We start from the raw sequence: 14,378 nt of genomic DNA, 5'->3' as shown, positions 1-14,378 counted from the left end.
CGTTGCACGGATCCTGAGAGGGTGGTGAGGAAGACCCGACACTTCACCCCGTCGATGTACTGATGAAGTGTGGCTGCGTTGTCAAACTTGGCCAAGTGGTCGTCTGGATCGATAGTTCCGTTGTATTCTCCTATCACTAGCGGGGTGTCGTGCCTGGGCAGAGGGTCATCTAGAATTCCCTGCGAGAATTATTGATTGATCTGCTCGGGCGAATCATGGTCCCTTGGTGCTTTCCCTTTTCGCACGTCCCGAGCGGGTGCGTCATCCGAGGAAGACCCCCGGTCCTTGTCCGCTCGACCCCATTCCTCTGATGGAGTCCAAAACAACGCTCGATGAAAGGGGATCGTCGCATTGGGTGTCTCCCCATATGTGTCGGTCGGCTTCTTGTGCTATCCCCGAGCTGATGCATGCTCCGCTCAATTTCCATATCCTGCTTGATGCCCTACCGCTGATGTCGTGGGCTCATGCGCTTAGCGCTCGGCTAGCACTTGTTGTTGTTGTTGCTCCACTATCCTTGCTGCTCGAGCTTGTATAAGCATATCGTGCCCCTTCTTTGTCAGTGTCACTGTGGTGAGTTGTCCAGCGTCCTTCATCTTCTCGTTTCGGATGTAGGCTACGTTCCCACAGACAACGCCAAAATGATCATGTCTGAATATGGGAAGGTGGAAAGCTAGGGATGTGGCTGCTTCATTGATTGGATATAGATCGCGTCACGCTCTGCAAAACAAGCAACGTTAGTGCGGAGCCAGGGAAGGGGTGCCCGACGTTGGTCCTCTGATGCTCAAGTTAGTCATCGGAACTGTAGAGAAAAGAGGAGCAACAATAAGGTAAGCGCAAACAATGAATAACACGTACCTCTGTCGTTGCTTGAACACCCCTTTATATAGAGTCCCGGTGGGTGATGTGCACGCTCCTCAAGGCATGAACACGTTCTCTAATGTGTCCTATGAAAGGATTTGTCAGGAAAGTGTCTCTGACATCATACCTTAACATGACATGTATATCCCTGATAAGACAGTAGAAGCTTCCGTCGTATGATCCGCTTGTTGACCATACTTCATATCAGCGACGCTATCTCCCAAAAGGATGTCGAGAGATATAACAATGGTCCTGCTGCTTGGTCGAGTTGGGTGGCAGCTCGACCGAGACTCCTCCGCTCTGTCGGCCTCAGTTGCTCTTCCTTGCAGTGACTAGGTGTAATAGCTTGTCTTTCCTGATCGGACAAGCTCTTCGGTCTCCTCAGTGTCCAATCATTTCGCACTGAGTATCTGACTGTCTTACCATATTATTTTGAGTTGGACGGATGATCAGCTCGGATAAATCTCTTGCCAATCAGATATTGATTACCCCAATCGACCTTACTAAGGTCCTCACTAAGGTCCTCCACTTGACCACCGTAAGTGAGCCTTTCGTGACATGATCATTTTAATTTAATTTTGACTTCTATCTCGACAATTGACTAGTGCCATACCTTTATCGCCGAATCAATTATAAAAACTAACAATTAAGTTTTATACAGTAATTACGTCGCTGATTGTAATCAAATAATATTAATTTAAAATATAATACGTATTATAGAATAACAACTAATTTCTTCCCATTGCGGAAAGTAGAAACTAACAATTAGTTTCTACACCATATAAAAAACTAACAACTAATTTCTATATATATATATATATATATATATATAACACAATTAATTTCTATAATTGTAAAAACTATATACTAACTTTTACAAGACCGAGTGTCCCAATAATACAAAAGTATTATAGATAATTCCCAATAATGCAAAAGTATTTTAGATAATTCAAATTGAGTTTAATTAAAAATGCAATGACAATCCGATAAAAATACAAATGATGAACGCACATTTTTGCACTTTAAACTTACGATCGTATACCAACTCAAAAGCTCTCGATAATGTGAAATCCCAAAAAATAATCAGACAATATTGAATCTAGTAAAGCTATTTCTACAATTCAAATCAGTGAATATAAAATCATAGGATAATAATTTTACTGTAACTTGAGCTCCATAATTTTTTTAATAATTAATATGCATAAAATAAGAGTAAAAGAAACCAATTTGGTTCTTGTGCAAATTCAAGACAGACTAGGAATCACAGTGATACTATTAATGAAATTTCAAAAACAACACTGTCAAAGTTAAGGAAGCACACTGAAGGGCAAAAGATGGTAAAAGAGAGCTACTAGTTATCGGACTGGATAGATCTTAAAGTGAAGATGCACAGTACATCTCAGTACTTCAATGGAGAAAGGATGTCGAGCTGAGAACCAAGCTCCTCATCGGTTTTCTTCTCCGCCTTGGCACGGAGCTTCTGAAGCTGCTTCCGCCTCTCGTAGGACACCTTGGCCCTTTCCTTCCTCTTCTCCTCCAATTCCTGTAAAGAAATGTTAAATTTTGTCTGATAACTGAAAATTCTTGTTTCCAAGTTTTAGAAAACAAAATAGCCATTAGAAATTTAAAATTATTGTTTACATTTACTCCAACATTGAAATCTCGCGTTAATTAAAAAAGCTTACAAATTTAGAAGAGTGTGTTGCTATTAAAGTAAACTAAGCATTTTGAATTAATTGTTGTGTCTGTGGACCAGCCAAAGCTTAGGCGATGCTAAGTGTTAATAAGAGTTGTAGCCATCATTCGACTACACATGCAGTCAATTAGAGGTAATTCTAGGCTATGAGTTGAACTTTTCATTTTAATTAAAACATCAAACCTTAAGGGGAAAGAATGCTATATAAATACCCTAGTTTAATCACAAAGTTATGAACTAATAAAGAGAGTGTGAGCTAATATTAGCCTTAAGCATTTTGAATTCATTCATCTATGTGGCTCTTTTTTTTCCATCTTCTATATTTCAACAGCAAGAAATCATCATGATGAATGCTATTCTCTAAAACATTAAAATTCCAAATCAACCTGTCTCATTAACCTTGAGATTAATGAAGCATAAACAAATGTTGCATAAATATTTCACGACACAAGAAATTCAGACAAAAGATTATTCTCAAACAAAAAGAAAGCATTGGGCCAGGATAAATAAATAGGTTTCAAATTATGATAGACAGGTTATGCCATGATTTAGTCAAAGATGTAACATAAAATTTCAAACCTTTAAAGATGGAACTTCAGATTGCATCTGAATTATCATGCATGTTAGAAGAACCAAATTCCTAACTACCATTGTAGCAAATGAAAGATTTCAACTTCTTGAACCTACTCATCTATATCATAAGAAATTTTAGGTAATATGGACCTCAAGAAAACCCTAACTAAATAATAAATAAATTAAGTAATATAAGAAATAAAGTGCAAGGGATGGGGGGAGACCAAAGAAAACCCTAACCTATGTAATAAAAAATTAATTGATTTGGTTATTACTAGTGATGTAATCTAGGATAGAGTTGAATAAAAGACAGCATTCATGTATCTGATTCTAAATAATTGGAGAACATATGGTTTGGCAATGATGATAATGGAGCTATTGACCATAAATGAGCAGCAGGACGATATTCAGAAATTTGGTAGAATATATGTAATAGTTCAGTTATGGATGAAATACAAATGTTCAAGACGGAGAATTCCCTACCTTAATAGTGTCGTAGTGATTCCATCCAACCTCAGATGAGAGATGACCAAGCAAGCAGTACCTATGCCCAGGCCGAAGCCTCAATACCCTAAGAACAAAATCAACCATATAATCAGCAAGACGTGTCATTTTATAAATATTGACAGATATTGTAGACAAAGTGCTTACTTGAGGGCGTCTGGAACAACCTTCCTCTTCGTCTTGTCGTATGGTGGCGGCACCCCCTCATATGCCTTGAGCCTTGCCAGTGCTGCAGCCCCGCGCTTGGTCTTGTGAGGAATCATCCTTAAAAATAAGAATAAAAAACATAACTTCATGCAGATCTCCTAAATCCCCAACCCGATTAACAAAAAAAAAGTAGCAAGAACAATATGCGAAGTGAAAGTGATCAATTACCCACGGATGGTGCGCCAAAGGATCTTGGATGGGGCGCGGAAGTGGATGGGACCGTGGGATGGCTTGGTGTTCATGCGCTTGCGGAGAAAGCGGAGGTACTTCATCTTCTGGCGCACCAGACCGCCGGAGAGGCAGATCTCCTCGCAGCGAACGACGACGACACGCTGCCCGTTGAGCAGCTCCTTCGCCAGGATCGACGCAAGCCGCCCCAGCATGTGGTGGCGGGCGTCGACCACCACCCGCCCTGTGCACAACCCGGACCCAGACACCATCTTCCTCCTTCTCGACGCCTCACTTCGCCGGCGGCTGCACTTGGAATTGCGAATGGTCCGCGCTCGCTCTCTCCTTTTATAGAGATCCGAAGCTAGGGTTTTGCTCTCCCCTGTTAATGGGTTCGGATCAGGTTTAGTTCGGACTCGACCCGTTTAGTAAACTTATGAGTGACTTTGTCAATCTTGAAACTCCTTGAAATATTTTGAAACATGCGATAAAATTTGGATCAATGTGCAAGTTTGTCCATATATCAAGTGTATTAGAGTGAAATAGTGAAATTTAGGGTGTTCTAAAGTAAAATAGTGCGAGGGCGAGAAAGAGCGGAGAGGCGGGCGGGGGCAGAGCACACAGAGAAGCCGGAGAAATGGCCGACGATGACGCCTCCCACCCATCTTCTCAGTACCGTCGAGATGCATTCAAGGCCTCAGGTCCGATTACTTATTCTCTTTCGATTCTCCTTTATCTCCGCCACCTGAGTCGCTGGATGGTCAAAATGAGCAATTGATTTCGGATGCTCTGGAGGAGTTGAAACCCTAGTCGGAGAAAGAAAATTACTGAGCCATCTACTTGGATACCTGGAATTATCTGGTGGCCCGGCTGTCTGCCTCAGGGACGCTGCTTTGCTGTTAGATAATGCATCGTATTTCTACTTATGCAAGCTAGTGATTGGATAGTTTATCCTGTGATAAGATGGAGTCGAATTACGCTACTTAGGATATCATTTGCTTGATTGAAAGAAAGGTGAACTATGGGCTTAGATCCGTTTCAGGTTTTGAGTCTCAACTTGACTTGGTGGGGGGATAAAAAAATCTCATCTTGTTAAATGGATAGTAACTGTTTGCAATGCACCAACTAATTGTGCTATTTAAAAATTGCTCAGTCTATTGTATTGAATCTCATGTACCTGCATTTTGTACGTGAGTCTAGACCAATTGAAGTAAAAAGGTAATAATTTCCAAATGAGGACATTAGAATTGTTTGTTTTCTCTTGTTGAATTATTGATTAACAATTTCATCTGGATAAGAGAAATCTGATGGAAATATCTTCAATCCTAGTTATTGTTGCATCTATTCTTTAGTTGCGCCTATAAGAATGGACTAATGATGACAAAATCTTGGACAGCAGTTCATAATACTTCTGCACAGCGGAGGCGGCACCTTGCAGTTGCAGTGAGAAAAGAAAAGAGAGAAGCCTTAATACGGACAAAGCGCTTGTGCCGAGAAGCATTATTTGAAGATAATAAACTTTCACCAGAAGGTGACATGAACATTGATGAGGAGAAAACAGTTTTGGATGCTCAAACTTCTCAAATTGTGGATGATCTAAAATCTGCACTGACATATCAGTATGTGGTTTTGCTATTGAGTATGCTCACATGGTAGCATTTACTTCCAAATTTTAAAATTTTTATATCTTACTCTGTGCACATTTTATATTTTATATTATATATATATTTTTTAATATATATATTGGATAGTTATAAGGTTATTGTTTGATCTGGTACTTTGAAATTTTTGTAAATTTTTTGTCATTCTCTGATTTCATGCAGTTCTAGCCTTAATATTTTGTAGTAATGCATATTCTTTTTTTGATAAAATTTAAATAACCTTGTTCAAATTTACCCATGTGATTTCTTCTGGTGTTCAGATGGAAGTGGTGAAACCAATAAACTGAGGCTCTACTCACACTTATTCAATCTTACTCGTGAGAGATTGTAAGATATTTTGCAATGGAATTATTTGTTCACAGTGATTGTCTAAATAGAGAACTTATATTAAATTTCAACTGCTGATCATTGGTTCAAGTGCAAACTTGGACAAAAGGAGAAACATTAATGCAGGAATATAAGCTCAAATGGTTGTTTAACATCTGTAAATAATCTTGCAAAGAGACTTACGAGTTCAACAGGAATTAGAGGGAATGGGGGACCAATGTCTAGGCAACCAAATTTTTGAATGTATCTAAGTTTCTCACCTTAGCCCTTTGATACTTTCTTGGGAAATTTCAAATTCTCTCCCTCTGATGATTTGATAAATATTTTTAACAGTTAGAATATATGTTTCCCAAAGTTAGCTTTCTCACTGGCATGGTGTTTTTTAACCTTTAAAACTTCAGTGGAAAAGGAGCTGCACAAAAAAAGGTGGAGACACTACGTGAGCTAAGGTGGTTGTTATCAAGATCTGAAGTCCCTCCTGTTAAAGCAGCTCTCCAAGCTGGGGTTATTCCTCTCCTGGTGCAGTGTTTTGCTTTAGGATCACCAGATGAGCAGGTTTGCATCTCTAGCAATTCCTATTATTATTATTTTTTGTATCTGGAAAATAATTCTGAAGTATGTCAGGGGCATGCTAGTTACCTGACCAACTTACCTGTTATCAACATTTTAGAAAGAGGATGTAGTCTTATGAGCTCTGGCAATGCCGAAGCAGATCATGACAATCCAACTGCCTGAATTGATTTCTTCTGAATGTTCAGTCAAGCTATTATAACTGTTTCTTAACCTATATACAGTTGCTTGAGGCAGCTTGGTGCCTTACTAATATAGCTGCTGGGGAGCCCGAAGAAACAAAGTCATTAATACCTGCACTTCCTTTGCTTGTAGCTCACATTGGAGGTTTGTTGGAATTTTATAGTTGTCTAAGCATAGTTTTTTTTCCAGTCAATTTTCTGTTTAACTTTAGATCCTCTAAATTGGTTCGTACTGATCTGAGCAATTCTAGGTATATAAACCTATAAAGTTATGGATCGTAATTTATTTTTCTGCTATTGGTTCATTTTTCCGTTAATTTAAATTCATGTCTTCTAACTAACACCCTAGTGACATGGTGTCTAATTTCTTATTTAAATTAGCCTTAGTCTTTGTGATTCTCTAGCAGTGACAGTTTGAAAAATAGGAATCAATTTAGAAATCCCTTTAAAAATTTTAGAGTTTAAAAACCCTATAATATTTTTAATTTTTAAAACTTGTTGATGTTTGTTGTTCTTTTTTGAGATAAATTAGACCTTTTAGAGGTTTTCTACAATTTTTGGTGAGATAGGTTAGTTTTCTTGTAATGATTTAGGCTTATTCTGAGTTTATAAAGAAGTTAGAATCTCATGTAACAGATCATTCTTTATTTCCTCTGTAGTATCAGAGAATCCTCATATTGCATCAATTAGCCTTTTAGTTGTCTACTTTTGTCTCATGGACCAGATTCCATAGCACTTCTGGTGTCATCTTTACATTTTTTATTTTACACTACATGCCATTTGCATGAATCACATCTGCTGTATTATAAAGATTCTTTTTAAAGCCATCTATTTGTTTTTTTGCCCAGAGAGGATTCAAATGCTTATCTTCAGGGATAAATCCTTATATACCCAAACTTGTATTTGACAAAATCTATGGTCTAAACAAACCAACAAGATCTTTTTAAAAATGGTTTACTTTTTTTTTTTTTTTTTGATTCATTTGAAACCAGAATTCCAAAGTTCACTTTCAAAATTTATACACTAAAGTACCACAAAATGCTGTATGTTTAGTGATGTAATACAGCTAATATGCACCATATATCTGCATGTTACATGTTTCCTATTAATGTACTTCAACCACATTAGATGTCTAAACCGAGAGTACAGGATCAGATTCAAAATAATAATAAGCTTTTATAGGTTGTCATTTATACAACTGAAAAATAAGTTCATTGACATTTAATATGTAGCAGATAAAACCATGATTTAGTGAACCAGGTTGACTTTTGATATATGTTTTCAGTGGAAAAAAGCAATTTATGTTCTTGTTCTGGGGATTTTTTTTTTGCATGTCAAAAAAATAATTAATATTACCTAACTATTTATCTGGTAGAGAAGAGTTCAGTGCTCATTGCTGAGCAGTGTGCTTGGGCATTGGGAAATGTTGCCGGGGAAGGAGAAGAGCTGAGGAATATTTTACTTGCACAAGGAGCTTTACTACCTCTTGCACGTTTAATGTTGTCTAATGAAGGTTCTGCTGCAAGGACAGCAGCTTGGGCATTATCAAATCTCATTAAGGTATGCACTCATTAATTCTAGTAGGTTAAAATGTTTTGTTAACAATTACCCGCCCAACCTTAGGCGAGCAACCAACCATGGGCGATCTAACGTAGCCAAAATCCAATTTTTTAAATCTCACTCTCATTTGCATGCAACAACTTTACTCTCTTTTGATTTCATGCAACAATCGGATACCATAATGAGACGATTTTTTTTTTAATCGAAGTTTGTTTAGAGATCTATAATTCAAAAAAAAAAAGGTCTCATTCTAATATCCAAGTCAAAAGTTACCGTCTTTGGAAGTTTGTTATGCAGTTGTAGCAATAACGAGTTCGTAGTAGTTGTAGCAACTATGCAATCGTAGCTGCTACAACATGAAAAACAATTGTAGCTGCAACAGATACGAAATCATAACTGCTACAACATGAAAAACAATTATAGTTATAGGTAATGCATGTGTCAGAAGAGAGAGACGATGCATGCATACTATACTGGAAGGATACATGTGTGATTTTTTAAATTCTGATGGGACACTGCTACACTAAAAATTATTTTAAAAAGTGACTGGGCACTGCTACAGTGAAATCACGCACCCGTCGTGCAGGAATCGTCGAGCAGGATATCAAATCTATATATATATATTGTTCTCCAAGTGAATTTCAACATATTTAGTGTCTTGTAGAAAAGATGATTCTTGTAAAAATGCACTTTGGGTTTTATTGTGTATCCCTGGAGAGTATTATAGTTTCCCTTACAGACGTTTATTGATATGTTAATCCACATTTCAGTATCATCTCAAGGTTGCCGTTTACTTTTAATTTTCTTCAGAACCTTCCTTTATCTTTATGCTTTGTATTTTTCTGTGTTTACATACAGGGACCCAATCCTAAGGCTGCAACAGAACTGATAGAAATCAAGGGAGTGTTGGATGCAATTGTGCAGCACCTGAGGAAACCGTAAATTTTTGCTTGGTTTTTTTATGCATTCCGTATTTTTAGGTTTGAGCGAATTTTGTTACCTTTTAATTTATAGAGAAGACTCATAAGATCCTTTCATAATAGCTTAAGCTCTTAAGGCAGACAGTTAAAGTTAAAATTTTATCTAGGTACAATCATACTAGAGCTCAATTTATGTATTTGAATCCTGGCCCGTTCTTCTATTCTTAGACATGTTCTTCAATCAACTGGCACATGCTTAATTCATGTAAAACCTGTGCGTGATTGGTTTGCACTTTCTTGTAATTCAGTCCTTGGTCTGACTTACCACAAGGAGATTAAACCATAATCTATAGATTGGTTCATTTCCTAGTTAGCTCAGGCTTTGGGAAGCGATTTCACTTTTAACTTAAGAAACCGATCATGTTGGAATCATTCGCGAATGCTTGTGCATCTGCATGGTAATATTCCATGCAAATATTTTCAACTCTGATTTTTTTAGAATTCTAGAAGGATGAAGTGCTTAGTGAAATGCATTTTAACTTTTTGATGTAGATTCTATAGGTATCTTTTTTGGGGGCATTTGGCGTTCAAATTTATTAAAAATTGTGTCGAGGTTTCAAATCTTGGAGTTCGGCCCTTTCCTAAATTACTTTTTTTTTAATCTTTGTTTAGAGTAGCCTTTGTATAACTTGCAATTTTATTGTTGGTTTTGGGAAAATCTCTTCAAATTTGATTAAGATTCCTCTAACCTGCTTCTACGACATGGTCAATGCTTCAAAAGCTATACTTTTCGGCGGTGCTAACTTTGTTGGCGAATTGGCAGGGACGATGAGTTGGCAACTGAAGTAGCATGGGTGGTTGTCTATCTGTCAGCACTTTCAGAAACTGCTATTGATTTAATGTTGAAGAGTGATGTTGTTCAACTTCTAGTCGTAAAGTTAGCTGCATCTGAGAGTTTGCAGTTGCTTATTCCAGTAAAATGCACTTCGCTGAGATTTAATCTTCTTGAAATAAAATTAAATTATTTTCTTATAGTTAGTATGTATGTTCCTTGCTAGGCACCATCTTGTCGTACATCTTTATTCTTCTAACTTGGGAAATGAGTAAAAGCCCAATAACTCAAGTGCGATATGCATGAACTTGGCTTGCTTTTGTAGTTCATTCTCGTTCTCCTTTCCCCATGAATACAAGACGTCGGATGTTATTAAAAATAAGTTTGCTAGACTAACCTGGTCTGGTCAGCGATGACATTTTAAAGTTACTGATAATGTAGATTTTCCTGATGATCGATGATATTGCATTGATTTAGGTGCTTCGCAGTTTGGGTAATCTTGTAGCTGCCGATGGATATATGACGGACAAGGTCCTAATTGCTGGAAATAGCATCGCAGGTTTGTTTCTAATTTCCTTTTATGAGTAAATGTATGCTTGATGCCCTTGTTCTGATGCTTGACATAACTTATCATCATTTATTTTCCAGATCAAACATTATTGGGGTTGATAAAATGTTTGAAAAGTGAGCATTGGGTCTTGAAAAAGGTTTGCAACATCGATGAAATGGGTTAATTGATAAATCTATCACAACCAACCTTTGTATTGGTTTCATATATATCCCAACATTTATATTTTAGTATAAAATCTACCACCCGTCTATGTTTTATTTATTTATTTATTTATTTTGACATGGCACTAACATGAGACCACCAAATCACCCATTCAATAAACATTAGCTTTGACCTTGGTTTTGCATTTCTCTTTCTTTTCCGCAGAGGATGGGAGAAAGAGACCACTTTGTGCCAGGTAGTTCAACATTGACTTGGTGCTGATGTAGATCAAATGAGTGATCAGACATTTTGCCATGATATCGACTTAACATCTTCTCGACAGAAAATAGACAAATAATAGATTTTACACTAAAACATAAAGGTCGTGATGGATACAAAAAATTTGTGATAGATTTATCAATTAACCCTGATAAAAAATTTCATTTCTAGTAGAAAAGGTATTATCTCTTTTTCCTTCTTTCCTATAAGATCTTATTGATGATTTAGGAAGCTGCATGGGTTCTATCTAACTTAGCAGCTGGGTCTATCAAGCATAAGGAGTTGATCTATTCCAGTGCGGCAACGCCTTTATTGATTCATCTTCTGTCAAATGCACCATTTGATATCAGAAAGGAAGCAGCATATACTCTCGCAAACCTGTGTGTTGCCCCATTGAATGATGCTGAACAGCCAAGCATAATTGTGCATCACCTGAGTTCGATCGTCAAGAATGGATGCCTTCCTGGCTTTGTGCATTTGGTTCGATCTGCGGATGTTCAAAGTGCAAGACTCGGGCTCCAGTTTTTGGAACTGGTGAGGAAGTCTTACTACTAATTCTTATTGTTTTCACTTTCTCCTTCTGATTCATCTTTTTTTTCTTGAATATTAATTTTAAAGTTATTCTAGTATAGGTTATTTGTTCATGCGATAGGTTGAGGGTATACAATATATTTTCCATAACAATATCATCATTAGATAACCTAGAAAAGATCAAGAGTCATGTTATAGGATTAACTGTTCTGGTAATCAGAGAGAAAGGAAAGAGAAAAGAAAAGAATACAAGGGAGAGGGAAAAGAAAAAGCTAAGCACTGAAGGAAGGGAAAGAGATGGAAAAGAAAATATATAAAAAAAACTAACAAAAGAAAATCGTGGGGCCGAGGTTACCTCCAAACGCCGAGTTCACTCGTGTGAATCACCTCAGACCACGAGCAACCTCCAAGGTTGCTTTCGTGATTGCTAGGCCGCCTCGCGTGCCCTCACGGGGCTGCCGGCAAGAAGAGAATGTTGTGAAGGAGGAGGAAGTCGTGCGGGGCCGCTGATCACGATCGTGTGACGTCATTCACGACTATGAGAAATAGTTGTGCACATTGAAATGTTGGAGGTAATTGCTTTTCGCCCGATTTGGGCAGAAGCAAAAATATAAAAAAACGATCTGCCAATAAATTTATAAATCCGTCTGTCTATTAACAAAAGAAAGGAAAATAACTCCTATTTTTTCGAAGTAAATAAGAGAAAGAAATATAATCCATCATTTTTTACGAAGTAAACAATGAAAGTTTTTCACAATGAAAATTTTTCCACAGATTTTTTTCTCTTCCTCCCAGATAAACAGACCTTTAAGAAGTTTGCTATTGTCTCATCTTTTTTTTTTGACCGTGTTAAATTATCTTCTTCGAGGTCTTGTGTCCTCGGAGAGATCGCAAATTGGAAGGGTGATCATATAAGAAAAGATCAAATGATGGAGAGGTGGGATGTGGAAAAAATAATCTTTTGAGTTGTTCCTTTGAAGCCTTGGCGTAATGGTAAAGTTGTTACCATGTGACCTAGAGGTCACGGGTTTGAGTCACGGAAACAACCTCTTGTAATGCAAGGTAAGACTGCGTACAATAGGCCCAATATGCCTCTAGGGCATTGCCGAGCTAGTTACCACATGGTAGATTTGTAAAAATGGACAAGAGTCGATTCCCGGGAAAGCTTGCGGAAATACCCTCTCATGTGGTGGTTTGCTCGGTTTCTTGATTTACCTCTACAATGGCTGTGGGCCCAGTCGTGTGGGGCGTTCGGGGTCAACGAATGACTTTTTGTATAAATATGATCCGATCCTTCTCCAGATCCATATTGAAGGGAACTTCGTGCATCGAAGAAGAAGAAGAGATGGAGGATCCATGATTTGACTATCTGTCAGTTGGGCAAATTGGGCAGGCAAGCTTAGTGTGTCGATCAGATTGATTAAGCCAGGGGTTCTCAGGCCAAATGGGTTAGGCAGACAAAGTGGATCAATGTGCCAATATCAAGTTGGCCGGCCGGGTAAGGTAAGGTCAGTTGCATCGGACTGGATAAATCGTGCGAACTAGACAAGTTATGAAAATTATTTTTTGTTTACTCCTTATAATAGCTCTGAATCAAAACATATATAATTATTTTATGTCTATTCCATTTCTTGAACCAAAGAAGGAAAGGAATACTTATTTCATTCTATACCGTGTCTATTTCATTCCCTAGGAAGGATTATTTCATTTCTTGTCTTTTTTATGCCGTGAACCAAATGCACATTGTCGTCTTTTATCTTTGGGAGTCACCTCCTACACACTTGCAGGTTATGAGGGGAATGCCAAACGGCGAAGGCCCAAAGCTGGTCGAGGAGGAGGATGGCATCGATGCAATGGAACGATTCCAATTTCACGAGAACGAAGAGATCAGGATCATGGCTAATGGTTTGGTAGACAAGTATTTTGGGGAGGATTATGGGCTCGAAGAGTAAGAACCATTAGAACTACACCTTCCCCTTCACCGACTTTTTTCTTCGGTCCTTCGATATGTCTAAATTTACAAGTTGTGCATCCAAGCCAGAATAGTGTTTTTCGAATTGCTTTGTGAGCTCTAGAGTAATGCACAGTCGCCAAAAATATAACAAGGAATTGATCTTGTTGGGGGGTGAATGATGAGATTACCTGTAATGTTTTGTTTGGTACAGATTTTATAGTTATTATTATATTTGGATGGAAAATCAAGAAGGAAAGAAAAAGTTCACGAAGTTATTATGAAATCTATCATTTATGTACATTTCTTGTCTTATAAAGGGACTTAATTTCAAGAACAACGATGATAAATGTCAAGCTGACATTGATTGAATCGAAGTATGTTCTACACTTTCAATACTAGAATCTCACATTTCTAGGGGTTCTTACTGAATTTTATTAAGCAAAGTGCAAATTCTGTCACCTTATATACATTTTTATGGATGTTGTCATCCCCTCGAGACGGTGTAATGACTAACACAAGAGGTATTACCACTAAGAGATCTGAGATTCAAATCTCGACAAAATCGAAATAAATATCTCCTTTATGTGCTAGTCATTATTCTAAAAACCAACAACCATCTATGATTTACCTTTTTCGCGTTGACTCTGGGACGGATTGACGAAGACGCTAAGGATGAACGTATTCACCTTGATCACCATTTAATTAAATGTTCTTTAATTTGCTCTAGTTAGTTATTATAAAAATATGATAAATATGAGGACGAACAAATAATATTTAATTTTAGTTTTTTGCAAAAATCAAATATAAAAAAAAACGCTATTTTAATAGAACTTTTAATCCAATG

General features: G+C 37.5%; 2 protein-coding genes across 2 annotated transcripts; one reads left to right on the top strand and one right to left on the bottom strand.

Moving 5' to 3' along the window:
- Window positions 1–2,110: 2,110 nt before the first annotated feature.
- Window positions 2,111–4,357, bottom strand: LOC122007286 (60S ribosomal protein L13a-4). The gene is made up of 4 exons (XM_042563126.1): window positions 4,007–4,357; window positions 3,779–3,895; window positions 3,611–3,698; window positions 2,111–2,401 (listed from the first exon to the last, which is right to left on the bottom strand). The coding sequence occupies exons 1-4, from the start codon at window positions 4,276–4,278 to the stop codon at window positions 2,258–2,260; spliced, it is 621 nt and encodes a 206-aa protein (XP_042419060.1). The 5' UTR covers window positions 4,279–4,357; the 3' UTR covers window positions 2,111–2,257.
- Window positions 4,358–4,535: 178 nt separating this feature from the next.
- LOC122007285 (importin subunit alpha-2-like) lies at window positions 4,536–13,832 on the top strand. The gene is made up of 11 exons (XM_042563125.1): window positions 4,536–4,707; window positions 5,406–5,625; window positions 6,396–6,549; window positions 6,789–6,891; window positions 8,122–8,306; window positions 9,165–9,244; window positions 10,050–10,200; window positions 10,536–10,617; window positions 10,707–10,765; window positions 11,278–11,583; window positions 13,368–13,832. The coding sequence occupies exons 1-11, from the start codon at window positions 4,644–4,646 to the stop codon at window positions 13,530–13,532; spliced, it is 1,569 nt and encodes a 522-aa protein (XP_042419059.1). The 5' UTR covers window positions 4,536–4,643; the 3' UTR covers window positions 13,533–13,832.
- Window positions 13,833–14,378: the final 546 nt, after the last annotated feature.

The sequence above is a fragment of the Zingiber officinale genome, chromosome 7B (assembly GCF_018446385.1).
Source record: "Zingiber officinale cultivar Zhangliang chromosome 7B, Zo_v1.1, whole genome shotgun sequence".
NCBI classification, from domain to species: domain Eukaryota; kingdom Viridiplantae; phylum Streptophyta; class Magnoliopsida; order Zingiberales; family Zingiberaceae; genus Zingiber; species Zingiber officinale.
The sequence above is the reverse complement of the archived record's forward strand: the minus strand, read 5'-3'. Positions and strand labels throughout refer to the sequence as shown.

What these genes read in the sequence shown, in the direction of transcription:
- LOC122007285 (XM_042563125.1), top strand. Translation starts at nt 4,644, where the DNA reads ATGGCCGACGATGACGCCTCCCACCCATCTTCTCAGTACCGTCGAGAT. An exon ending in GTGCAGCACCTGAGGAAACC is followed by an intron (nt 9,245 to 10,049) that starts GTAAATTTTTGC and finishes GCGAATTGGCAG; the next exon opens with GGACGATGAGTTGGCAACTG. An exon ending in AGCATTGGGTCTTGAAAAAG is followed by an intron (nt 10,766 to 11,277) that starts GTTTGCAACATC and finishes TTGATGATTTAG; the next exon opens with GAAGCTGCATGGGTTCTATC.
- LOC122007286 (XM_042563126.1), bottom strand. Translation starts at nt 4,278, where the DNA reads ATGGTGTCTGGGTCCGGGTTGTGCACAGGGCGGGTGGTGGTCGACGCC. An exon ending in CTTTGGCGCACCATCCGTGG is followed by an intron (nt 3,896 to 4,006) that starts GTAATTGATCAC and finishes CTTATTTTTAAG; the next exon opens with GATGATTCCTCACAAGACCA. An exon ending in ATCACTACGACACTATTAAG is followed by an intron (nt 2,402 to 3,610) that starts GTAGGGAATTCT and finishes ATTTCTTTACAG; the next exon opens with GAATTGGAGGAGAAGAGGAA.